Source organism: Amblyomma maculatum, chromosome 1 (genome assembly GCF_055883805.1).
Source record: "Amblyomma maculatum isolate TAMU_Amacu chromosome 1, ASM5588380v1, whole genome shotgun sequence".
Lineage (NCBI taxonomy): Eukaryota > Metazoa > Arthropoda > Arachnida > Ixodida > Ixodidae > Amblyomma > Amblyomma maculatum.
This window is the reverse complement of record NC_139344.1, coordinates 475,091,963-475,118,549: the sequence shown is the minus strand read 5'-3', so window position 1 is coordinate 475,118,549 and position 26,587 is coordinate 475,091,963. Positions and strand designations below refer to the sequence as shown.

The 26,587-nt window shown below is 42.1% G+C and overlaps 1 protein-coding gene and 1 long non-coding RNA gene across 2 annotated transcripts in view; both read left to right on the top strand.

Moving 5' to 3' along the window:
- Positions 1-26,587, top strand: part of LOC146210014 (uncharacterized) — a 212,806-nt gene that overhangs the window by 33,831 nt on the left and 152,388 nt on the right. The window contains exon 3 of the mRNA XM_084581592.1: positions 12,670-13,072. Within this exon, the coding sequence (XP_084437718.1) occupies positions 12,670-13,072 (403 nt within the window). The remainder of the gene's footprint in view (positions 1-12,669; positions 13,073-26,587) is intronic.
- LOC146210015 (uncharacterized) lies at positions 17,217-25,252 on the top strand. Its single transcript, XR_014703498.1, has 4 exons — positions 17,217-17,633; positions 22,495-22,619; positions 23,749-23,830; positions 24,250-25,252. It is a non-coding gene; the product is annotated as an uncharacterized LOC146210015 (long non-coding RNA).

The window sequence follows — 26,587 nt, the reverse complement described above, 5'->3', positions numbered from 1 at the left end:
TACTGCTGACAAGACAACCATAATGGCCGGACAATATTAACCTATTTATGCCATTATATATGCAATGCTGGCCAGCCATCAGACCTCATTAGGCAATATCGACGACTCTAATCCAAGATATATACAATGTTAGGATGCCACCAAAGCTGGTGGGGCAATATTGACCAATGTATGCCAAGATATATTCAATGTTGACGAGGCAACCATAATGGCCGGATAATATTAGCCAAGCTATGCCATGATATGTGGAATGCTGGCCAGCCATCAAGGCTCATTAGACAATATCGACCACTAGAAACCAAGATATTACAATGTTAGGAAGCCGCCAAAGTTGGTTAGACATTATTGACCACTGTATGCCTAGATATATTCAATATTGAGAAGCCGTTGTTATTGACCGGACAATATTTACCAGGTTATACCATGGTGTGGAAAATATCGGCAAACCATTGCAGCTGGTCGGCCAATAATGACCAGGCTGCCTCATTGTGTACACAATAATGGCAAACTGTTCAATATGAATGGGCATTATTGACCGCTGTTAGCCGGTTGGATGCCAATAACGGATATGGGTGAAGTTTACTGGGCCAATAATGATTATGGTATAGCGTGGCTGCACATTATTGGTAGCTCAATGGCACCATTGGGCCACTTGTGGGCCAGTAATCCCCAATCAATCCTCATTATTGGGCCGATGAAATGTGCTGCCTGGGTATATATAGTGGCTGCACAGCAACCATTGTTCTGCATAAAGAAAGTAACAAAATTCCCATAAAGAGAGGTTTTAGGCAAGGAGACACGATCTATCCAGTACTATTCACAGCTTGCTTAGAAGAAGTATTCAGAGACTTGGAATGGGAGCAGTTAGGGATAAGGGTAGATGAAGAATACCTCAGCAATCTGCGATTTGCTGATGACATTGCCTTGCTACGTAACTCGGGGGGTGAACTGCAAATAATGATTGATGACCTAGACTGAAAATGTGAAAAGGTAGGCTTGCAAATCAATATGCAGAAGACTAAGGTAATGTTGAACAGCCTCGGAAAGGAACAGCAATTTACATTAGGTAGCGAAGTACTGGAAGTAGTAGGCGAATATGTCTACTTAGGACAGGTAGTAACCGCAGAATCTGACCATGAAAAGCAAATAACAAGAAGAATAAGATTGGGATGGAGCGCTTTGGCAAGCACTCGCAGATTATGACTAGCAGCTAACGGTATCACTCAAGAGGAAAGTATTTAGCAGTTGCATCTTACCTGTACTTACCTATGGTGTTGAAACTTGGAGGCTAACCAAGAGGGTCCTACTTAAGCTGAGGACAACGCCCCATACAAAAATTTCCTATGGTCAGCTATAGAAAATCCTTTGTATGGTCGGCTATAGAAATGTGGCCCAAATATTTATAGCCGCTTCTATGGCTGCCTTTAGGTTTTTCTGTAGTCTGTTCTATAGATGTTTGTAACCTGTTTTATGAACTTCCCAAGTAGCACAACAGCAGTTGACCAGCATTCGAAAAAATTGGCACAAATGTTGTAACTTTATTGGCATTCGGCCCAAATGCAACCGGAGCCAATATATAACCAGGCTAAAAACTGATGTAGGACCGATATTTAGCCATTAAAAAAGCCGGCATACCTACGACGCTGGTTTTCCAGTTTCAAACCAATATGTAATATATTCTTATTGACTGGCTGTTCTGTATTTGCAATCCAACCGTATTTGTCTGCTATCGTAATATTTGCCATCGGATGTTCTTCACTGGCTTTTAAATATTTTAATCCTCTCAAATTCATTGGCACTGCAATATTTGTAAGCCAAGCCTGCATACTGGCATGCATAATCTTAGTGTGTGAATTTATATCTTGGTTTCGTGTTTTTTGCCAACCCGATGCTTGCAGTTATTCACATGCATAGAGATGTTTGTTCAACTCATTGGAAAACAATGCATTGAAGCAAAACTATGTATTGTGAATGAGATTTCTTTATTTAGTTATAAAAGCGCACGCACGTGCCCTAGAGGTTTGTTGGAACTCACTGTAAGGCCCAGTGGCAGCATCTGTATTTAGGTGGCTGGTGAGCGGCGAGTTTTTGAAAGGCGGCGCCGGTTTTGTCCAAGTGCACAGCAAGAGGCTAAATGGTGGGCAGTTCTAAATGCCATCTGAGAAAACTCAACCAGGTGCCTCCTTCAGCCTTTCCCATGGTCGATTGCTCTGGGAATCCATCCGATGATGAACACCTGTATTTCAGCGATGTCTGTCGTCCTTGTAATAGATATGGAATCTGCGGAAACAGAGAAAATCAAAACAAATATAATGTTAGGGCTGCTCCCCACGCACAGTTATCGTTTGTCACAGCTGCGTGATTGAGATCTCAGCAGCACCCGTCACCACATTACAGGACGAGTAATATATGCTTAGTCATTTTCTTTTGCAACGATGTTTTGAAGTTATAGTCACACTACCAGGGATTTTGTTTTGCTATATGGCGTTATAAGCCAACACTGCATGGAGACAATGATCGAGAAATGGGAAGCTCGTAGTACAGTAAGCATCAAGGGAAGCTATTTTCCTGCAAAAACAAAAAAATGGCCTTTTGTACTGTACATGAAAGTCATGCGCGTGCAAATTTAGGAAACATGTGGCAGGTTACATTCCTGCTTTATTTATGCTAATGCAAACAGCGGAGCGCTTTCCGTCTCGAGACAGAGCCATATCTAACGTCGCGCAACCGCAGACGATTAGAGGGAACACAATGCAGGACATGTTTACATAACTAATTTCAGGCGCATGGCAAAGTTCGTGTGCAGCAACAGAATTTACGGCCGAAAAACACGTGAAGAGGTCCATGGAGGAATAATTATTGCGTAAATTTATGGAAAAGAGGTACACTGAGACAGTTTGATTTCTAAGAGGCATTGGACACTTGTTATGCGTTAAAGAAGAGAAAAAGGAGTAATGGGGGGAGGTACTAAGCGCTGGCCAATAAAAAAAAGCAGGACTGTTATAAGCTGAAGTGAATTATGACTAGCTTATATAACGCATCACTTGCTACCGCTCCACACAGCTTCCAAGTGCCTAAATGCTTGTTTTCTTTCTTCTTTATGCTTCACTACGACATCGATACGCAAGGTATTGTATTGCAGTCGCCGAACAGATGGACAGCGTAACAGGAAACGGTGCTGACCCTGAAAGCAGACTTTCAAGCAAAACCAAATCAAACAATGCAGAAATGGATCAGTCTAAATATTTCTGGTCATAAAATATATGGGAGGTAACAGCATTCTACAACAAATACTGATTGATCAAGAGTGCGAAGCAGTAACACATCACCGCGTATTTGTACGCTCCGCGTCTGATTAGAATAGTAAGAGTAGTTTTCTTTTGCAAAGCAGACGTGAAAACAAAGGTCGTACAGAACAGCCTTGAGGCTGGGAAATTCTCGCCACACTACAGCATTTTATTCCAGAAAATCATAATGATCAGCCAATAACATCTGCGCTTTTTTACAAATAATTATTACAACAAACAGTACAATTGTGTACAGCGAATGGAGCCCTAATTTTGGGAAATAATCCAAACTTAAGTAGACTGAGCCTGAGCGAAAAGCAACTCTGTCGACTGTCGTTAGTGATGACTTGTACGGTACTGGCGAAAAAAAAAAAAACTGCTCCATGTTAACTTGGGTATCGCCTGCTCTTGTATGCGGCCCCTCAAGCACGGTGTACAGACCGTGGAGCACGAAAATTTAGTAGTAGGAATTATATATGATCGTCTTCCCTGGGATAATTTCAGCTGTTTCAGTTTAAGAGCATATCTACGCCTACAGGCAAAAAAAAAAAAAGATAGGCTCAGAATCTAAAAAGAAAAAAACTTTCAATCACGCAAGGTGCTTGATGAAAAGCAGAACTAAATAATTAGAAATAAGAGCTTGATCTGCTGAAATATTAGGTGAACCATTGGATGGATGGATTGATGGATGGAATACAGGAGCGTCCCCTCTGAAACGGGGTGGTAGCAGTAGCTATCATGCTCATTTTTCTCCCTATATCTTAATTATTGATTTAGATTGGTTAACTAAACCATCATTCTATTTCCTGAATTTTTTGTTTCTGCATTACTAACATTATGTCACTTTTCTGCTTTTAAGCCACCAATCTTCCAGTCGTTTTTTGCTAGTTTCCACCGCCGGTTTATTCACCCGGCCACTGGTATCTCTAAACCCCAGAGCTTCAGGAACAGTGATTGCGCCTGCATCAACTTCCGGGTGGATACCATTACATTCGAGTATAATATGGTCAATTGTTACACTGGAGTTACCATATACAGCACATGCGTCATATTCATTGTTAAATTTCTTTTTGTAGCTGCGTGTTCTAAGGCACCCTGATCTAGCTTCAAAAGTAGGGCACTATCTCTTGAGTTATCAAAGAAAGCTTCCTTACTGATCTGCATTTTCCACTTTCGGTATAATTCCACACTCTGTTTCTTTTTCATCGAATTTATCCAATTTTTACCTTCTGTGTTTGTCACCTTTTGCTTAATACTCTTTATTTCTCCGTCCTTGTGACTAGCATACTTGCTAGTTAGTTTCCTAGTTCCTGTCCTCCATTGTGAGTCAACGCTTTTTAAGTACAGGTATTTAAATACTTTAGCTGCCCGTCTGTTACTGTCTAATTTAGTCAGGCGTTCCTCATATAATATTTTACTCTGAGCTTCCCGTACTTCGAAAGATGCCCAGCCCATATCTCCCTGTACCGCCTCATTTCTGGTTTTGGCGTGCGCACCTAGTGCTAATCGTTCAACGGCTCTCTGATTTATTTCTAATGCCCACTGTACCTCTGATTTTAGGCGCAAAACCTCATTTCCGAAAGTAAGTCCGGGCACCATAATTCCTTTCCAAATACCCCTCAAGACCTCATGCCTGTTGTATCCCCACAATGCCCTATGCGTCACTATCCCGGCATTCCTTCGTCCTTTGGCCTTAAGTGATTGCTCATGCTTTTTAATGTATGCCAATCCTTCGTTTACCCATACCCCCAGATATTTGCATTCTGCTACTCTATGTATTTCATGGCCTTGTATTTTAAGACCCTGAACAGTTGAGCCGTTGAAAATCATCAGGCCCGACTTAACTGCGCTAAACCTGAAGCCTAGAGCGTCCCCTTCGTCTCCGCAATACTTAACTAGAGTTTGCAAATCTTCCAGACTCTCAGCTAGCAATACAATATCGTCTGCATACATCAAACCGGAGAGGCGCTGCTCTACCGCCTTTCCACCTAATCTGTATGACAGGTTAAAACCTAGGTTACTGTCTTGTATCCTCCGTTCCAGGTTTATCATATAAAGCATGAACAGCTGCGGTGATAGAGGACAGCCTTGTCCTAATCCTTAGCATACTTTGACATCTTCCGTACTTCTTATCCCTTCCCATGTAATTTCTACTTTGTTATCCCGGCATATTTCCTGTAGGATCTCTATTATCTCATAACCGATACCTTCTTCTTTTAATATGTTCCACAGGAGTTCCCTTTTTACGTTGTCGTACGCCCTGTTTATGTCCAGGAAGGCCAAATACAAAGGTCTATTTTCCACTCTAGATATTTCGATGCATTGGGTAAGCACGGACAGGCTATCAGCTAAGCGCCTACCATTTCTAAAGCCGTTCTGAAGTTCTCCTAGTATCGTGTTACTTTCTACCCATGATTGCACCTTTAACTTCACCGCCTGCATGCCAAACCTGTACATAACAGATGTTATGGTAATCGGGCTGTAGGATTTTATGTGCATCCTTTCTCCTTTCCCTTTATAAATTAAATTCATTTGACTCTGCCGCCAGCTGTCCGCAATTTGCTTATTCGTTATGACTGTTTCCAGAGCTTTTACCAACGTTTCCTTACTTTTCGGACCAAGTTCATTAATCAGCTTGATCGGAATTCCATCTATTCTTTCAGATGTGTTTTTAGTAATACTTTTTTATGCCTTTTTTTCAGTTTATATTGGTCAGTTCTAAGCTGCTTTTTATTCTGCTACCTTGTGTTGCTTCCTGATTTGCGGAGATTACCCTATCGTCGCTTTTAAATGACTCGGCTATAACTGATGTAATGAAGTTCACTGCGTTGTCTCCCTTTAAACAATTTCCCTCGTTATCTTGAATCCGATCTTGATTTCTTTGATTCCTTTTCCTAGCCAGCTTATGTGGTTCGAGAATTTTCTTGCTCCGGCTCTAGAGGCATCGTGTATGTCAGCCATCCAGCGATCAGTGGACTGTTTTATTTTACTTTGGACAAGGGCCTGTACCTCAAGTTTATTTTGTCGATATGATTCCAACTTTTGGTCGATTTCCTCCTAAGATACCTGTGCTTTCTTTGCCACTCGATGTTTCCTTGAAACAGCCCGAAGCTGAGACTAAGCAGCAATGAATTATTATTTTTGTTTTGCATTCTCCAGCTCGCAAAACTTTAGGCCACGAATGTGCGTACGAAATACAACTTTTAAAATAGATCCAAGAAATATACTCACTCATTTTGCAGCTAGTGCTGATAAACGTTTTGATGTATAGTGAAAATTTGGTTGCGCTCAGAGAAGTCTTGGGCCGAAAAGGAACATCCGTGTTCCACAGTCCATTTTTTTTCAGTCGGCCGCGGCGTGCACGAGTGCTGGCGCGGGGCACAGAGGGAGCGTGCAGAAAAGGAATCGTTCGTAGAGAATGACAGGGGTAAAAGGAGCAAAGAATGCATCAAGAGTCAGCAAACCGTCGAACAATGCAAACCCGTTCTGTGAACATGGACAAAGCATGGGGTTTTGTGGAGCCAGTACTGCTGTCAGGTGTCTTCATTGCTTCAACATACAACTTGAGATTACACTTGGCCTCACAAGATGTTTGTAGCACTGCGAAAGGCAGAGGCACCCGGTACAATCAAGATCAAGCGCACTACAATAAGCAATTGTGCTTCTACGCACCGCTCGCCCCCCAAATCGGCGGGGGTGACAGTGGGAGCACAATTCTCTATTATAGTGCCCAGGTGCGAGAGGCACTTAGGAGCACAATTGCAAGGGCTCCTCTTTCACAATGCTGCAGATATCTTGTGAGACGAAGCATAGATGAGGGGGGGGGGGGGGGGACAGAAAAGAAGGAGTTGGCCATCGCGTGTTGGAGGCGAGTGCATTGTTTGCACACAGTCCTTCTAATTATTTTCTACAAGATTTTCGTGTCGCTTTCAAGTGCATGCGTCTTCGCGAATATCTTCTGCTGGAGATGACCAGCACAGAACGCCCGGAACCGAGCAAGCTTCTTGGTTCAACTGTGGTTGTAAATAAAAAAAATCGTTATGTTACAGCTGTTGAGCGCATTCAGTTAACTTCGAAAACTTTGCGCTCAGATATAACTTCCGCGAACTTTTGAGGCTTAAATATAAAGGATCGGGAAAAACGAATTCAGCTCAGACAACTTCCACGAACTTATGAGGCTTAAATATAAAGGAATGGGCTAGGGAACTGCGTAGTGTAATTTGTCTTTTCATTATACATACATCTGCTAACGAGTAACGAGAATAAAATTCTCTCACATAATTCTCATGAATGGGCTTATTGTTATCTACGCTCTTGCTAAATCAGTGCGCAAAAAATATAAAATACCTATGAATAGAAACACATTTGCTGTATATGGATATAGCTAGCAATGTTTGTAATCTGCATTTCTTGCAAGCTAAAGAAAAATGAAAAGCGGGATAGCGCGCAGCCAAATGTGCTCAGAGAAAACTGGACCGTCACTTCTCTTTATGAGTTGCAGCTGAAATGCCACACTGGTAAATTTCATCAGAGTTAAGTCACGTGTGAGCTTGTTCGATACGATGTGGCCGCGTTAATCACGCCATTGTGTTCTCTTTCTACATAAATTAAAGCACCTAGATACTGATATTTTTTACCTGATTTGTCGTACCAAATTGTCGATTGTGTTTATTAACCTTTATTAATGCAGGTTTCCCATTGCCATCCTTCCTTCTGTTTTAAACTATGTTCATTGTGTTATTTTTTCTGTGTGTAGTCCAGCGCCATTCTTGTAAAGTGCGTCGTCAAATTAAGGCTGCTGTGGTTTGTCGGCATGGGAAACTATACAAATCGATCAGTAAAACAGTTTGGCGTGGCTCTTCTACACAGTTTGCAGATTTTTAACAATCAGTTCAGTTCAGTCGTTCAGTCGTGTCCGACTCTTCGTGACCCTATGGACCATGTCACGCCACGCTTTCCGGTCTCTCACTATCTTCCTAACATCACATACCTTCATCTGCAGTGCCTCGAGGATGCCATCTAACCATCGCGTTCGCTGCCTACCCCTTCTCCGGCAACCCTCAACCTTTCCCAATATCAAATCTTTCTCCAGCGACTCCTCTCTTCTCATCAGATGACCAAAGTAGCTGAGCTTTAACTAGAGATTTGACCCTCCAATGAGCAGTCAGGGTTTATGGTCGACAGTATCGATTGATTTGATCTTCTGGCAATCCAAGGAACTCTCAAGAGTCTTCGCCAGCACCACAATTCAAACGCGTCAATTCTTCGGCGGTCAGCCTTTTTCACAGTCCAACTCTCGCATCCATAAATCACAACTGGAAAGACCATAGCATGAGTTATACGGATCTTGGTTGGCAGACTAATGTCTTGGCTCTTTACTAGGTGGTCTGGGCTAACCATTGTTCTCTTTCCCAGAAGCAGGCGTCTCCTAATTTCATGGCTGCAGTCTCCTTCCGAGGTAATCTTGGAGCCTAAGAAGAGAAAATCTGTCACAGCTTCCACTTCTTGTCCATTGATGCTCAAGGACTTGACAGGGCAAGACGCCATGATCTTTGTCTTTTTAATGTTCAGTTTAAGCCCAAACTTCTCACTCTCTTCTTTTTAACAATAAATAATCACAAGTACATCAAATATGCATGTTTCGCAAGTACGCTATGCGGACAGGCGAACATAAAAAAAAACTAATTGCTGTTATCATCCCCCGTTTAAATACGATGTAGTAACAAAATACTTATCCTCTTATATTATTAGTTTGTCAACTTGGAGACGGTCACATTTCTAGGCAGCTCTAATTTGTAGAACATTTCTAGAGCGCGTGTGTTACCAGAGATTCAGCTCTATATAAAAAAAAATATTCAATTTCAGTTCTCGTATTCATGCGTAAACGTCACCATGGCCGCCTAAACGGCTTCAGCTGCGGCGAGGTGTTTCAAGACACTCCATGTGCCATTGGCATACTAGGCATGTCTCTAACTTTCGCTTTTGGATGCCGAACTGGAAGAGATGTTCGTATGAAAAGCTAACCACGTCAAGAATGTTTTTCATGGATTGTCTCTGTCTTGCGTGCGTATTCGCATGAATATAATGGTAAAGTTCGGGGTGTATCTCTCGACAACCACACGTACACTGAGAATGCAATCGAATGGAGTAGCTACAGAGATGCGACTGCCTCTATTTTTATAATATAATATTGCCCGGTAGCTAATGTAGCCTGAATGTTCATTAACCGCTATCAGATAAGGCAGACAATTATTTCTGAAATTTGTGTACACCTCGTTTCATAACCTACACACGCGAGCAAGTTCAATGTGCTGCTTATTTCTTACCTGAAAGCTGCAAATAATAATTTGAAACACCGAGGATCGTAGAGGAAGGTCTCATTCTTAAAAGTCATTTCTTAACCCAACGGAACAGTGTTGCCAAGAAGTGCATGCCAAAATACGTGAGATGCTGACAGTGGGGGAAAATGTGGACCTACGCTCGCTAGCAGTATGGCTATTTACCCAGGGAATGTTGATCAATATTTGGCAAAATGTAGTACCTCTTGTTGTCAGCGGGATCATAATGAGCGAACAAAATTTACCAGCATACATAAAAGTATATCAGATGTTGGTAGTAATACCTAAATTAGCGAACACTATTTGCAAACGTGCACGAACGTATGTCAAATGTTCGCATTCCAATCTAAACGAGCGACCAATATTTGCCAACGCACACGAACGGATATGAAATTTTGGCAGACTGATCGAGCTGATGGACGATGTTGCCAAGCTCACACCAGTATATGCGAAATATTGGCGAGCCACACGTATAGCAGGACAATGTTTATCACTGGTTTCCAGACATAGTACTAATATCAGCAAGCAATGGCATACCTGGCCCGTTGTAACCAGCTTATAGTATGGCATGACCAATATCAGAAACATACCGGCAACAATGTGCTGCCCTTGGGCCGTGTTTTGCCAGCACATTTTCATCATCGGGCCGGTTAACTGTGCTACCTGGGTTATGGCTCCCAATTTACCGCAGTCTTTAGCTTTTTCTATGGTCAGGTGTAAACTTTTATGGTCATCTTTAGAAAATTCTTTGTTCGTCGGCTATAAATATTTGGTCCAAAAAGTTATAGCCGTTCCTATGGTAGTCTTTAGGTATTTTTTAGACTGTTCTATAGCAGTCTTTAACGTATTCTATAGACTTATGGCTCCCTATGTACTGCAGTCTTTAGCATTTTGTATGGTTGCGTACAAACTTTTATGGCCAGATATAGAAACTCCCATTTATGGTCGGTTATAGACGCTTGGCCCAAAATTCTATAGCTTACTATAGAAGTGTATAGCCTGTGGACTAATTCTAGTTTCCTAATGTAAGTAATGCATTCTTTAGCATTTTCTATGGTCAACTATATAAACACTCGCGCGTGCATGCGCAAGTGTGTATGTGCATGTTAATTTTCAATTCTATGCCTAAACAACTGAAAATTGAACAGCAGTCCCCACAACTAAAACCATCATAGGTCGGAGGTACTCACCGCAGGCGTACCTCCATGCGGCGACAGTGCTCCCACCAGTTACACCAAGATTGTGACGCAATGCATTTATCGGGCAGCGTTGTAGTTGATGACAAACGGTTTCTCGTTGCATACAGCACACAAATTCTAATCAAGCTAGAGTACAAGTCGCACGAGGGATTCGAACCGACGATATATGTTCTTTCATATAAGGGTGTACGCGTACTGGTCTATAGCTTTGGGTATATACAATATTCTATAGCCAGCTAAAACAGGTTATATGACTTGCAGTCTGTAACTTTAGAGGCATTGACATTTCTATAGATGGCTAAAAATAACTGTATGGCTACTAGTCTATAGCTTCGAGAGCATGCATTTTTCTATAGCCAGTTAAAGCAGCTTTTATGGCTTCCAGTCTGTAGATTTAGAGGTATTGACATTTCTAAAGATAGCTGGTATGACCACTAGTTTATAGCTTCAGGAGCATACACTTTTATATAGTCAGGTAAATCAGCTTATATGGCTATCAGTCTGTATCTTTAGAGCCATTAAAATTTCTACACACAGCTAAAAATAACTGTAGGACTACAAGTCTATAACTTCAGGAGCATGCACTTTTCTATAGCCAGCTAAAGCTGCTTGTATGGCTATCAGCCTGTAGCTTTAGAGCCATTGAAATTTCTATAGACAGCTAAAAGTAACTGCATGACAATTATGTATAGCTTTAGGAGCATACACTGTTCCATTGCCAGCTAAATCAGCTTATGTGGCTCGCAATCTGTAGCTTTAGAGGCATTTAAATTTCTATAGACAGCTAAATATATCTGCATTACTAATATTCTATTGCTTCTGGAGCATAAACTTTTCTATAGCGTGCTAAAACTGATATGGCTTGCAGTCTGTAGTTTTAGAGGCATTCAAATTTCTATACAGAGCTAAAGATAACTGTATGCGTAATAATCTATAGCTCCAGGAGCATAAACGGTTATATAGCTTGCTAAAACTGATTTTATGGCCTTCAGTCTGTAGCTTTAGAGCCCTTCAAATTTCTTTAGACAGCTAAAGATTACTGTATGATTAATAGTCTATAGCTTCCCGGACATATGGTTTTCTATAGTTAGCTAAAGAGATTTTGCATGGTCCAGAAGCTATAGACACAGTGGTAGAAAATTTTGTTATAGCTGCCTATAGATATTTAAATGGCACTTTATAGCCGACTATAAACGTCCAGCTGACCATAAACTTTTTCATTGAAGTACACAGACCATTTTTGTATGGGGACGGCTATGGAGCGAAAAATGCTAGGTTAACAGAGTTAGGAAGCGTGCAGATTGGGCCCGAGAAATAACTCAAGTTACTGACATTCTAGAGGAAATCAAGAAGAAGAAATGGGCATGGGCGGGACACGTAGTGCGAAGAGAGGATAACCGATGGTCGCTTAGGGTAACAAACTGGATTCCAAGGGAAGGAAAGCGTAGCAAGGGGCGGCAGAAAGTTAGGTGGGCGGATGAGGTTAAGAAGTTCGCAGGGGTCACGTGGATGCAGCTAGCACAGAGCCAGGTTAATTGGAGAAATATGGGAGCGGCCTTCCCTCTGCAGTTGGTATAGTCAGTCTGATGATGAGTAGGTGCATCATCTTGAGATGTCAATTCACGCAGGCTGGAATACACCGCCAGGGACTACAAAGCGTTTCTTATCTAGAGAGCATTTGAATTAAATTTGAACCAAATGGAGAGCAGGAATATTACCACCATTTACGTCAACATTGCGTCTTTGGTTGCAGGAATCGGAATAAATACGTAAAATCTATTTCAATCAACAGCTAAAGTCGCATCACGTTGCCCTCAATACCGGGGCAACGTCTCCTTCATGCAGCCGACACAAACCAACCTGTTTCTCGGAATCGTGTCTTCTTTCGGCACCGAGCGGCAGCATACTGCACAATCCGGCTGCGCAGCGCCTCCTCTTCTCGCGCCGAAAGTCAAGCAGCGGTGGGAGCGCTTTGCGAGGCTGCGCCGGCTATCATGCGCGCTGCTCGACGCCCTCGGTGGCCGTCAGTCACGTGGTCGGTCGGAGACCCATGTCGTCGTCTGCGGCGGGCAGGGTGGCTCCTACACTTCCCCGGGGATTTCTGTCCTGCAACAGGCTTCAACAGCCGCTGGACGATCCTCGCGGCGACCTGGGCAGGAGCTCATGCAGCTTGGCCGCCGATGGCGCATCCATCTGCTGGCCACCTGTGACGATCCTGGAGCATTCGGAGCCCAGCCTCGAGCTCCAGGTGCAGTGCGATTATGGTTCGGCGCGCTCTAGGCTGCCTTTCGTTCCTTGAAAACTCGGTCGTGAGTATCCAAACTTAAAGCTTTAACGTGACTGATTCCAATGCACAGTGGAAAAAGACATTGCGAAGAGGAGAAAGGCAGGACAATGCGCTTTGTTAAGCTGCGTTGTAGGCTTGTCCACTCTTAGTGGAACAAGCATGCTCTCTTCAAAACGCCAATGCGTACGAAACTGCCGCACTTAGGAGCAAACGGCACAAAGAGACCCGATGGTGAGGTCGCATCGCAAGCAGGGCGCTCTGGAGAGAGCATGCTTGTGCGCACTAGGACTGGACAACCGTGTTGAAACGCAGTGTCACGCCCGGGTACGAAAGAAGCAAATTAAATGATGGCGGGCAAGTGGAGCACGTTCTCTGAGCACGTAACAGGAACACCCCTCGGATGACACCTGACAGTGCCTTGAGCACTGCCATGTGTAACTAGGCAGCATACGGTGTAGGAATGCTCTGCTAGGTGTTGATTGAGACCACCTTGGGTTATTCAACTTTCACTTGTGCTTTTAGTATGAAATATGTTTTCTGTCTATATAATACTTGGAGGCTTCAAGAAGAGTGCTTAGGGGTTGCATAAAATAGTATAAATAAAATTGGTTAACTGCGCTTAATATACTGTACGATACGTTGCAGTGGTTGCAAATGGCAATATCAAAAACACTAGTATTTATGTTTAATTACTGGAAGGACTGAAGATGCCTGGTGTTTGTCTCCAGCCATAGTATCAAGATGCAGAAGATAATAGAGCATGGTTAGGGCGCTTAGCTACTACGACTGGTGACCAGGGTCGTCTACCAAGGTTCCTGTGTACTGTGCGAGGTGTGTGCAGGTTAAAAAAAAAATAATGTGCCCGAAATGCTCCCCCTGCCTGAGCATTTCTCCTAAGCTGACTCGCTTTGGGACGCAATTTATAGGTAAACACATTAACCTGACCAAAACCTGCCCACGAGAAAATGGCACAAACGTGCCGTGAGCTTCCCTGCTTTGAAAAATATTGAATAACGAGTCCATTCCAAGAGATTCTGCTTCAATTTACGACTACGCAGCGAGGTAACGAAAGAACATGGCAGCTGTAACGTTAAGCGACAGGGATTGAGCAGAGTAGTGGCGGAAACAAACGCGAGATAATGAGATTGTAGTCAGAATAAAAAAGAAATGGACATGGGTAAGAGATGGAGTGCGAAGGGAAGATACTCGGTGGCCTCCAAAGGTGAGATGTTAGATTTCAATGGGCTGCCAAGAGAGCAAGGTGTGGCAGAAAGTCAAATTGGTTAATGAGATCAAAAGGTTATGGCTTGAAATAGGTGCAAGTGGCAGACGAAAAGGTTAATTGGAGGAATACGTTAGATACCTCTGCCTTGCAGTGGTTGTAGTCAAACTGATAACACTAACACAATATCATTTTGAACATAAATGGCGCGTAATTTCACTAGAACAACGAAATTCCTGGCACGTCGTGAGCACCGCCGGAAGGAACTGAACAAAGCTCAGGATGGTTCTTCGCGAACTCTTCCCTTGGGGCACACGTGGATTTGCCAAACAGCTCCTTTTACTTACGAAAGCTGAACACTACTTGACGCTTAGCTGCCCACGCTTGTGCGCTACATTATTCTAGAGCTGTGCACTCGCTCTTCCTGATGTAATGTAAGTAGAGGACTGTCTATTACGCGAAGCGTCTGGGCTCGTTGGGCCAGAAACCCGTCGCTGTACCGCAAAATAGTAGTGGAAAAATTTGATACTGCTAGAAACGCACGCACGCATTAGATATGGTATCAAAATTATGGCGCAAGCGTTCATTGTGCACCGGTCAGGGTTGGGGAATACCATTTTACTCTTTTTTTAGCACCCCTCTGCAATTCTACTAGCGGGGTTTTTACCATACGCATATGTACCTCAGTTTGAACGCTGTTAATTGTACAGGTAGGTATCCGGTGAGAAAGGATACTAATTCTGCCCTTTCCTCACCCCCCCAAAAAATACCCCCAAGGAAACAAAAAAATAAATAAATCACGGAATGAAAACGCGGTGTTAATTTCAAAGCTTGAGCGTGTCCCTGAATTTTTTTCTCTAGAGAAGGGTCACCATGGACCATCTTTTGCAATTCATGGTAAAACGGCGGTGCGGCGTTGAAAGGGTGCAGCCGGCGATCCTCGAGAGGCGAGAGGCGGCAGTCCTCTCCTTGAGCCTCATGGATTTACCTAGGAGCCCCTACAACGCTCAAGCCGCCTCGTAAATCTCTCAGAAAGCGGGAGGGTTAGGATCGTGTGCAGCACAGTAAAAAATTGTACACCCTTATCGGTGCTAAAGGGTGCTCCTGCAAAATACACCCACTGGAGCACCCTTCTAGCACCCTAATTCTCATATATACACCCTCATTTCGGCTCAAAAGGGTGCTTTTGCCACTAAGCACCCTTGATTTTATGTAGGGTGTAGCACAGGTGCTGAAAGGGTGATAAAAGCCTGCTCAGAAATGAGTGAAGGTTGCATTTCAGTACTTACAAATACCTTATACAAAAATAAACAAGCCCAGAACAGCGGTTAAAGAACCGCCAGTGAAGTGCCGTTTTCCAAAAGCGCAGCTCTAAAGGGTAATTTGTCTACATTACATGCTGGAATACTATCTTCGAAACAAACTTTCCAAGATCGCTCGCCATAATGAGCATTCCGAATGCGCCATCTTACCGCATTAATGACATGAAACAAGCGATTCCAATAATCATCCACTTTATTAACTCTCTTCTTTCTAGCGCGATATTCGTCGTGTATATATTCATATAAGTTGCAGTTATTCTTCCATCAATATAAGAATGGATATAATCTTTTTGACTGTGACCTTTGCATTTAGAGAGATTCTAGCATTTGATGATTAAATTTACATTTTATTTCAATTCAGCTAAACAATCAGACGCAAAGGAATGTATTTCAACAATTACTATTTTATTCATATGTAGTAAACCAATGCATAAAACATGGAAATAAGAGAGAAGATGCCTGAGGAGACACCCCGGCTAAAATATCTGACCGCCACACCTACGGTCACGAAGAAAAAGTGAAAACCTGGCATGTGCAAGGAAAAAGGGCCATATTTAATTAGTACAGCTTTTATACGGCTCTTCATGGAATCACGCAGTAGAATGTACAACTATTTCAAAAAATAGTTTATTTGCGGGAAAAAAAAACATACGCCATCAAAGTTATCATCCAGCCTCATCTCCACCATTTGCGCAAATTGAAGCCGGAGAAAGTGTTCGTCCACTGCAATTAATTTCTCTAAATCAAAACAACGAGCTGGGATACAACATTTTCGGTGCAGGGATAGCGCTTAGCTTACTATAGGCCAACGCTCATCTCGTGCTCAGTGTACAAGAACCGACCTGAATCAAGAGTGAAAACTGGGTCTGATTAGCTGCAGCATCTTTCAGTCGAGCATTAAACAGATTACTTGCAGCCTTAACAGCACATCGTATCGAAGCCTGGAACGCATCTGCTAAAGATAAGGAGAGAGCCGAGTCGGTCTAGTAGGTGCGTAATACCAGAAACGACAGAACAGCGCTGTATAAGGGTTTTTGAAAATACGAACTAAACCTGAATTCGCACAACATAAGAAAGCTGGAATGAGACAAGCTGGGGCGTCAAGAGTGCAAGGCGATTGAACAGCCGATCATCGAGGGATAAAAAAAAAAAACGGCCCCCTGCAACGCTTTTTACAATGATTCACATATCCAACAGCTAGCTGCAACATGATAGAACAGGGGCGGAACAGCTTTGCTAAAGCCGACAACGTGCGCTCGCTGATAGCCGATACGGTCCGAGCTGCCAAAGCGCATACGTGCGCCAGCAAAACACGCGTGGCGCTCGTGTTTCTGCGTTTCTCTACTGCCTTTTACTTTTGTATATTTCGCGGTTTCTGCAAGGCTTCAGGTGTACAGCAGAGAACGGTGATGTGAAACCGAACCGGAGCGGTAGTCCAAGAGACGACGGTGACCCTATGCCGCCGTGCGCAGAGGCCCAAAGTTATTCTATCCGAGTGATACGCGTTGAAAGCGCCACGAAATGCACTGTGCGCTCTCAGACGCTGGCCATTTATTTTTTTTTTTTTGGTCGCTCCTTTCCTCACACTCATGTTGGCTAGCTCTGCCTCCTCTGCTTGGGTGGAGAGGAGGGCACCGCACGACGCCGAGGCCTTTCCCACTTTCCCTTACACATGTCCACAGCGCTGCGGTGTTTATCTGAAGCGCTGATCACGCGATGCGATCCTTCCCGTCATCCCTCCGTTTTTCAAACTGATGCGCCGTTGCTGACGCTTGGGCTAACGAGTTCCTTTGTCTGTCGCCGGCCGTTCGCAGCCGGAAACGTTGCTTGTGCGTTGCTTTGCTTGGTTTCTGCGTTCTATGTTAATGCGAAGAGGATGTTTATCTCTCAAGGCTGCTAGCATACTTGACACAAGAGCAGCATCATGCACTGTGGAGGTCTCGTCAACCCGTCGTCACCGTTGTCAGTGAAATTTCAGGTAAGCATACCTATATTACTGTACCTATATTACGACCTCTTTTTGTCAAATACCAATCTTGAAATGAGGTAGGCTTATGCTTGTGGAACTTTTATTTGTGCTTTGTGGATGTTTCATTCACTCAGGCACTAACACTCGCAAGTGAGATAGTTGGTCATGGCGCTTGTTGGCCGGTAGTGCTGTGGGTACGAACGACACTTGAACGCTGTCAAAGTATCTTCTAGACCTGCCGAAAAATTTCTTTATTCGACATGGCTTTCAAGAACGCATGACGTGACAGTAAAAGCTTATAAAGTTAACACGTAGCACAATTGCGGATAGCAATTGAGCTTTTTTTTTTTCTAGAAGCACTGCTCGCCCTCACAGAAAGGAAATTAGAAGGGAATCCATAGCGTGAGTGTTTTAAGCGGAGAGTTATGCGTGGGAAACGGGTGGCATTATAGTTACTTCGGGGCTTCGAATAGCCGACCGTTCTCATAAATAGAGGCGTACGGGCAGCGTGCCGCGCAGCAGACACGTTGATCTCTACGGCGAGTGCGCCGTGTCGTTTTGTAATTGCTTTTCTCTGGTCACTACATGCAGAAAGAACACAATTGCCGCTTTTGTTTCTAGTTTAGGTTCCGACTAGCAATAGGCGGCCACGGACTAATTCTATGGCTCTAGACCTCTTTGCCTTGAATTCCTAATAGCTCACAGAGGTTAATGCTGTAAGCCGCTTTGCTTACCTCTGCAAGTTTGTCTTAAACACTCGGCACTACCGCAATAACATGTTCCCCCGGTGAGTTCCCACCTTGGCGACAAAGCGCTAGCGAACATGACACAGGCTTTTCCAGTCGCTATCCCAAAGTCGCATCATATGTCCGCGAATCATTCCCGGAGATTGGACCTTTTTTGTGGTGTCTCTCTGCTCACTGAACATCATTGTGACTTTTGCACAACTTTACACTGCAGCGGTTTCACGTGATCCATTGCAAGAAACTTTGTGCGCGCCGAATATGCAAATATTTTTTCATTAGGCATTTTTTCTTTAAGGGTGTGTTCAGATAAGAACACTAATCGAAGTTCTATGGCCCTTTTTTTTTCAAATTTTTGTATATGGTGGGCAAATGTCTCAGCACAAAGAAAGTTGCTTTAGTTTTGCAGGATGCGGTGCAGTTTTCTCGAAAAAAAAAATCCTATATCACTGTTCACTACAGTGGAAAAACGCAATTTTTGCCGTTTCAAAACGTTGCAAGTTTGCAGACCGGTTAGAGTACTAAAATTTTGTAATCTATTGTTTTTTGCCCACCAAATCTATGTAACTTTTACTTGTATTGGAAGTATTAAAAACAGGTTTTGTTGTTGCAGTTGGTTTAGTAAAAAATCGCTAACATTGCTGCAGAAGCAACGTGCGGCAAAAAAGTCAATTTTCAACCTTAAATACAGGCATGATGCATTATGTTTTTAGCATTGTCTTTTTTCCGTTCTTTATTCAGATAATTGCCTAAATTTCAGGTAAAATTTGAAGCTCTAAACTGCTACGTGTGTTCTCCACAACGCATAAAATTCGCCCAAGATTCGAAAACAGCAAAAGAGACTCAACTTTAAAGAAAAACGTCATCAATATTTAAGAACATCCGTCACAATATTCCTCACTACCTCATAAATATTACAGCCTGAAAAAGTGTTGCATTATATTGTTTAAAATTATAAAGGGTATAAAACTGAATGCTCGTTTTGAAAATTGCCAGCATCATAGCCCTACATTCTGGCCCGACTTAATAAAGAGTTTGACCTGAAACTTTTTCGCTACATTATGCAGGAGTAGTTCTCTTTTTCTGCAAAAATTGAAGCTGTAGATTTCTTTTTTCTTTCTCCATATTATTTTGAAATCGGCCGAAATTTAAAATTATAAAAAAAACGAACAACTTTGACTCGAATTTGGAAAACTGCCACATTTTCAATTTGTATCGAAGTCCATGAAAACAATCTTAAGTACTTTATAAACATCATGTACTAATCTGTACCGCAATATGTAAATTAAAATGTAAAAATAAATATAAAACTAAATGCATGTTGTCATTCTATAGAAGTGCTTATGGCCTGCCTTTATGGTGTTGGCGTCGAAAGTTCGATTTATTATTTGCTGAATTTAGTTACATTTTACTCTTATGCAATATGCAAAGCCTTTTCAATGCCTCTAAAGTCGTTTTCTGCTTGTTGGCAGTGCTGATGATTGCTTAAAGTGGAATGAATTCGCTATTTCTAACAATTTCATGGGACATCGTCAGTGACGAACTTTTTCACTATCCTATTTTTTTTCTCTTTTTTTTTTGCGAAGAGCTGAGCTAATCAATCCAGTTCCTAATTATATTATTTCATTTCTCCTTTATGAGAAAAATTGAAAATACTCTGTTCTTGAAGACAATCTTTCTAATGTGCACATAATTAGAATCATAAGCAATTAACACTCTTTGCAGTATGATAGTTTAGTTGTAATTTTATATTTATTTATAGCAGCAATACGAATGAGCCGAGATGATGAGCATTCTTGACGACTGAGCCATCTAGCCCAGAAAAAAGACGAGCCAACACGCGGTGAACCCCCTGTCCACCTAACCTGCAAAGTGTATGTAACATGCAGTTTAGGTGAACGGCGGTTTTGCTCTGTGTTAGCTCGCCTTTTTCTGGGCTATATACCTCTGTCGACTAGAAAGCTCGCCATCTCGGCACATTTGTGCTACTGCTATAATGAAATATAAAATTCTACCTAAACTGTCATGCCGCAAAGTGTTTTGATTATGATTCAAATTAAGTGCAGATTAGAAAAATGGTCTGCAAAAATAGGGTATTGTCAATGTTTATCGTTATGGAGAACTGAAATAGCATAATTATAAACTAGAGGGATAGCACATCACCTGTGTGTGTGTGTGTGTGTGTGTGTGTGTGTGTGTGTGTGTGTGTGTGTGTGTGTGTGTGTGTGTGTGTGTCTGTGTGTGTGTGTGTGTGTGTGTGTGTGTGTGTGTGTGTGTGTGTGTGTGTGTGTGTGTGTGTGTGTGTGTGTGTGTGTGTGTGTGTGTGTGTGTGTGTGTGTGTGTGTGTGTGTGTGCGTGCGTGTGCGTGCGCGCGCGTGTGTGTACACAGGATGGAGAAAACTTCTGCCGTCACTTACACTCCACAAAGGCATGCGGCTACTTGCAGTCAGTTACGCATCACAGGCAGAGGCTCAGATTAATGATTCGGGATTTGGTGTAGGCAGGCTGTAATGCATTGTTAGCCATGCTTTGTACCATGAAATAGCGAATTTATTCCACATTAAGCATTCATCAACACTACCAACAAGCAGAAAATGACATTACAAGCATTGAGAACGCTCTGGGTATTGCATAAGTTAAAGTATAGCTAAATTCAGCAAATAAATCGAACTTTTGACGCCAACACCACAAGGGCAAGCCATAAGCACTTTTATAGAATGACAACATGCGCTCAGTTTTATATTTATTTTTACATTTTAATTTAAAAATTGCAGTACATTTTAGTACATGATGTTTATGAAGTACTTACGATTCTTTTATGAGCCTTCGATAAAAATCGAAGGTATAGCAGTTTTTAATTCGAGTCAATGTTCGTTTTTTATAATTTTGAATTTCGGCCGATTTCAAAATAATATGGAGAAAGAACAAACACGTCTAGACTTTTCAATGTTTTTAGAAATAGACAACCAGGCCGGGATAATATAGAGGAAATGTTTCAGTCGCAGCACTTTAAGTCGTGCCAGAATGTAGGGCTGGTTGGTTCATAGGAAGGGAAAGGCGCAGTATCTGTCACACTTGCTCTGTGGACACCTGAACCGCGCCGTAAGGGAAGGGATGAAGGTGGGAGTGAAAGTGGATAGAGAGAAAGGGGGCTGTAGTGGAGGGCTACAGAGTAATTTCGACCACCTGGGGATCTTTAACGTGCGCTGACATCGCACAGCACACGGACGCCACTTCGTTTCGCCTCCATCGAAACGCAGCCGCCGAGGCCGGGATTCGATCCCGGGAACTCCGGCACAGTAGTCGGCCGTCTTACCACTGCACCACCCCGGCGGGGCAAATGTAGGGCTGAAAATTAACAATTTTCAAAATCAGCGCTCAGTGTTATACTTGGTTTTACAATTTTAAACAATATAATGCAACACGTTTTCAGGCTGTAATATTTCCGAGGTACTGAGGAACCTTGAGAGGATTTTTCATAAATATCGAAGATTTGTTTTAAATTGGCATGAAATTTACTCCTTTTAATAATATTACTGTTTACGAAACTTGGTCGAATTTTATGCATTGTGGACAACACACCTAGCAGTTATAGAGCTCCCAATTTTGCCTGAAATTTAGAAAATTATCTGAATAATAAAGAGAAAGAGACTCAATGCTGAAAAATCACGCATCATACCCGTATTTGAAGTTGAAAATGGACTTTTGTGTAGCGAGTTGCTTCTGGAGCAATGTTTGCGATTTTTTGCGCAATCGACTGCAATAACAAAACATGTTTTTAATAACTACAATGTAAATGTTACGCAGATTCAATGGGTAAAAAAAATAAGCGATAAAATTTTTGTACGCTAGCAGCAGGTCTCCAAACCTGCAACTTATTGAAATGGCAAAAACGGCGTTTTCAACCTGAGTGACATACGATTTTCTTCCCGAGAAAACTGCGGCGTATCTTGCAAAACTAAAGGCCATTTCTTTGTGTTGAGACCTTTGTCCACCACACATAAATAATTCATTGCAAACAGAAAATGGTCGTTCGACCTCGATTGCAGTTCTCGTCTGAACTCACCCTTGAATATCTTTTGGCCATTTGTAGTGTTTTTATAATCTTATAGGAAAATTGTATGCAGATGCTGATGCCCATTTTCAAGATTGTGTTGACCTGCCAGAAGATGAAATGCCAGACATGGCGAATAATGCATTACAGCCTGCTGACACCCAAGTCCCGAATTATTAATCTGAGCCTCTGCCTCTGGTGCGTAACTGACAGCAAGTACCCGCATGCCTTTGTAGAGTGTGTAACACCACATAATGCGCACTTTCTTTAAACAATTCTTTGCTCACAGAATGACATTTCATCAAGTCTGTTGTGTTGTTGTTGTCTTCAGAGTAACTTTTAAACAGATGTCGATTTTATTGCTTTTATAATCACACAATATGAAGGCCAAAATATCAAAAAAAAAACTAGGTTATTATGTAAATAATACATGGAAATGGACTCTATATCCATCCTACTAATGAAAAAAATGATTGCATAGCTGATCACCGAGGACACAGAAAAAGGTTTGTATGTTAAAAATTTCGGCCATTTCATAATAGCGCTATTGGTTAACGCACTTGCAAAGACCAATAGGCTTGAATTTTTTCTTTCCCTTAGTTTAGAAAAGACTTCACAAAGGTCGCAAGGTCAAATGTGCCTGATTGCATTTGTCATGACGTGACAGTACAGTTAGTCTTGAAAGGAAAGAGAGAAAACTACATATACTGAACCAATTCCGCAGTATAAAAATACTTGAAGCCACTTGAACAGAATTTTTTATTCCTTGCTTCTTTCACTTTCAGCATATTTGCTTAAGTGTTTTTAATTTTGCTATTATAGTTATTCCACTAAACAATGCCTCAAATATTTTTTATATGTTAATTGGGCTTTTAAAATGTATAGAAAAACTATTGGTTGATTATTGTGAGAGAGAAATTTTCTATATAATCTAATCCCCATGAATTTGCCTGCGAAATTTATGCAGTAAAATTGTGAACCTGCTTAAAAATGTGAACTTTTGTACAGAATTTACTTTAATTATCTGAACATTTCTTTGAAAAGCATAAAAATTATTTCCTACATTTCTTACACGATATGTTGGCATCAACTACAAGTCCTAGTTTCAATCAGGACCCAAAATGTCCTTTTCGCCAAAAAGAGAGAGGCAATTTATCAGCGTACGACTTCAAGCAGTAGTTTCCAAAAATAAACTGGGATTGTCGGTCTCTTATGATAATTAACTTGGTGTGGTGTGAGTACAGTCTTATCGCTGGACTTGATTGCTTTCCTTAAAAGACAAATTTTGCTCTCACTCAGAAAGTGGCATATTTGCATCTTTTTTCAGACTGGATGTCGCAGTCATGAGGATAACCGCGCTGAGCGTCGGAAAATTCCCCCCTCTCCAAGCCATTTTCATACAAGAGTTCGTAAGTCCTACCAACTAGACTCGCATGATATATGTGCTGTACAACGTGGAAAGTTAAATAATGTATTTGTAGCCGAAGAATTTACCTTTAACTTTACAAGGTTGAGAGAAAATGGCACCAGTTACGTTTTTATATACTTCGTATCTCACAGCAGTCATATTCACACATAAAAAGCTGATTACTGTACTTTAGTCTGTAAGACCTTTCCTGAAGACTAGAAATGTATTACCATGTCATTCTGCATTCAGTTTGCATGCATAGTATCAGGTATATCTTTTTACTAGCTGGTTTTGATATTTTTGTAATCAGACTAGACCTAAATATTGTCGAGGGATATTTTCAGTTTAGCGAAGTAAAAACAGCTTAGTACTGAGTCAATTAACACCTATACATTACAAATTTACCTTTTTTTACTGCAGGATCAAGACTTTCCAGCTCTCGCCATGCTTTATTTTAAGGAGCTAGCGACGTTCAGCATCGTGCTGGGTGCGCTAACTGATGCACTTGGAAATCTAGAGTTTGCTGCATTACGGCCACCTTTGGCCTCTCGCCTCGGCCGAGCGTCTCCCTCAGCCAAGCCACCTGCTGACCTGAACCAAGCGTTTATGGACACTGGGCGCTCCGCACACTCCGAGCCCACGCAACAGGGAACGTCCACATGGACTTCCTTCTTCCAGCATTCGGTGACTGTTATCAGTTCATATTCATATTTGTTTTGCCTGTTAAGGTTATGTTGCTTTTTAGTCTAGTCTAATGTGTTTGTATAAAAAGATGTTCCTAGTTTGACCGGTCTGGTCGTGTGTCTGTTTAATCCCAGAAAATCAACCCTTTAATTGCTGGTTATTGAAGAACCTCCTCACATTTATGTAGTCTACTGTAGCGAGCGCATTGAAGAAACACTTTTTCTACCTCTTCGTTGAGCACCAGTGCCTATTGTCTACAGGCAATGCAGAAGGAGATTGTTTCCTAGGAGAAAATTGGCTCTTCAAAATGCGTTTTAAACCTTAAGCATTCAATGAGCTAGTTGTCCTAGTGCAGCTCTTTTTGAAGATGAATTTTATACACCAGGAACAGTTGTGATGAAATTTATGAACAAGATTGTGAAAAAAATTCATGATTTGGTTGCGATTTCAATGTTCATAAGTGCAAATTTTTGTGGCACTTTTACACATTCTTCTTTAAATTAAAGTACTGGGCACTACTTAGTTCTGAGGATTCTAATATGAGTAAATGCAAGCAAAGTATACTAGTTTTCTTCATGGCGTATGGGCAAGAAAAGGCGAGATACATTTGTTAAGTGTCAATAAATAAAATGCTTGACTGTTCTACAAATGCCGTTTTGTTACTGTGTTTTACAAATGGACTCTGGCTTAGGAAGTTGCCACAGCCTTGTTGTTTCCTAAACTTTCTTTTGGGTTGAAAGTGTGAAAGTACATAGTTTCTGGCTGGTTATTCAAAGAAATTTTTTTTCTATGGGCACATTCTTCAGGTTCAGCCAGCTAAGGCATACAGAGTAAGCACATTGGTGCTAGAAGCTGGTCAGGTGCTTGGATGCAGATGATGTCTGACCAATGCTCTAACTTGTAGAATGTAAACAGGTTTGCATTTTACATGCGTATGGGTCAGGTTACCCATACACCATTTATACTTTTATTTACTTCATTTCTTCGCAACACTGCACATAAGCACTCATACTGTGCTCAAGCCTACGTTTTGCTTTACGAGGGACATACAAGGTCATTTGGAATGCTCAGGCTGGGATTGCTGCACGAGCACGTATACCGCCTGCAGCACCCTTCCTTGGGGAACGGTGTAGCACACAGTGCTGCAACACCCTTCTGCTGCAGCACCCTTCCTTCGGAGAAGGGTGCTGCAGCAGAAGGGTGTTAAAATATTTATAATTAGCGTGCTCCCCATGTGACAAGCCAATTACACCCTTAAGGGTGTAAAATGTTTTACTGTGAGGGAGGCGAGCAAAGGTGGCTTCCCGCTTATTACCTCTTTCTGTTTTGGTGGCTGGAGCGCTGAAACTGTCCTGCGGTAGCCAAAGCCATGCAATGTCTACAAATCTGAGAACTACCTGCAATAGATTACCTGTTCTGATAACGCTCTTAGCGGCTTCTCCTTCATCGAGGCGCAACCGCCTGATTAGGATTACTTACAACTTTCGTGCACGTGCAGTGTGCAGAGGTGAAAGAGTGCGAGCGAAAGGAAATAGTACATAAGGCATTGATAACTGCGGAAAAATTAATGAGGATGAGCTGTGGCCCGGAAGGGGTGCTCTAGGAGCTTTACGATTAATGCATGGCGAGAGAAGAAATACATCTCTCTGAGTTGCTGCAAAAAGCGAGAGTAGGGTGTGTCGCGACAAATAGAACAAATGTGGAATGGACGCCAAGAAATATGCACGAGTGTTTGTAGTTTGCACCGAAGCTTTCATCAAATAAATCGTTTTGTGAGTCATCATCCTAATATAGAAGGAATGCATTCAACGGCTCGCAATTCACCTGTCTTGGTCTGCAGAATTTTGAACGTCCGCAGGGCTTCTCTCACCCACCCTGAGAAAAGGGCTGCGTTCTAGTGGGCCATAACACTGCTGCGTGCGGGCAGAAAACAGTTTTATTGGTTTTCGACCTACTCTGTATAGGCCTATAAGATACCTATATTTCTGCACAATTATCACTTTAGATTGTGAGTCTGGCACGCAGCCGTGACGTTGGCGCAGAAACAGAGGAATGAGACAGATGTGAACCTTTC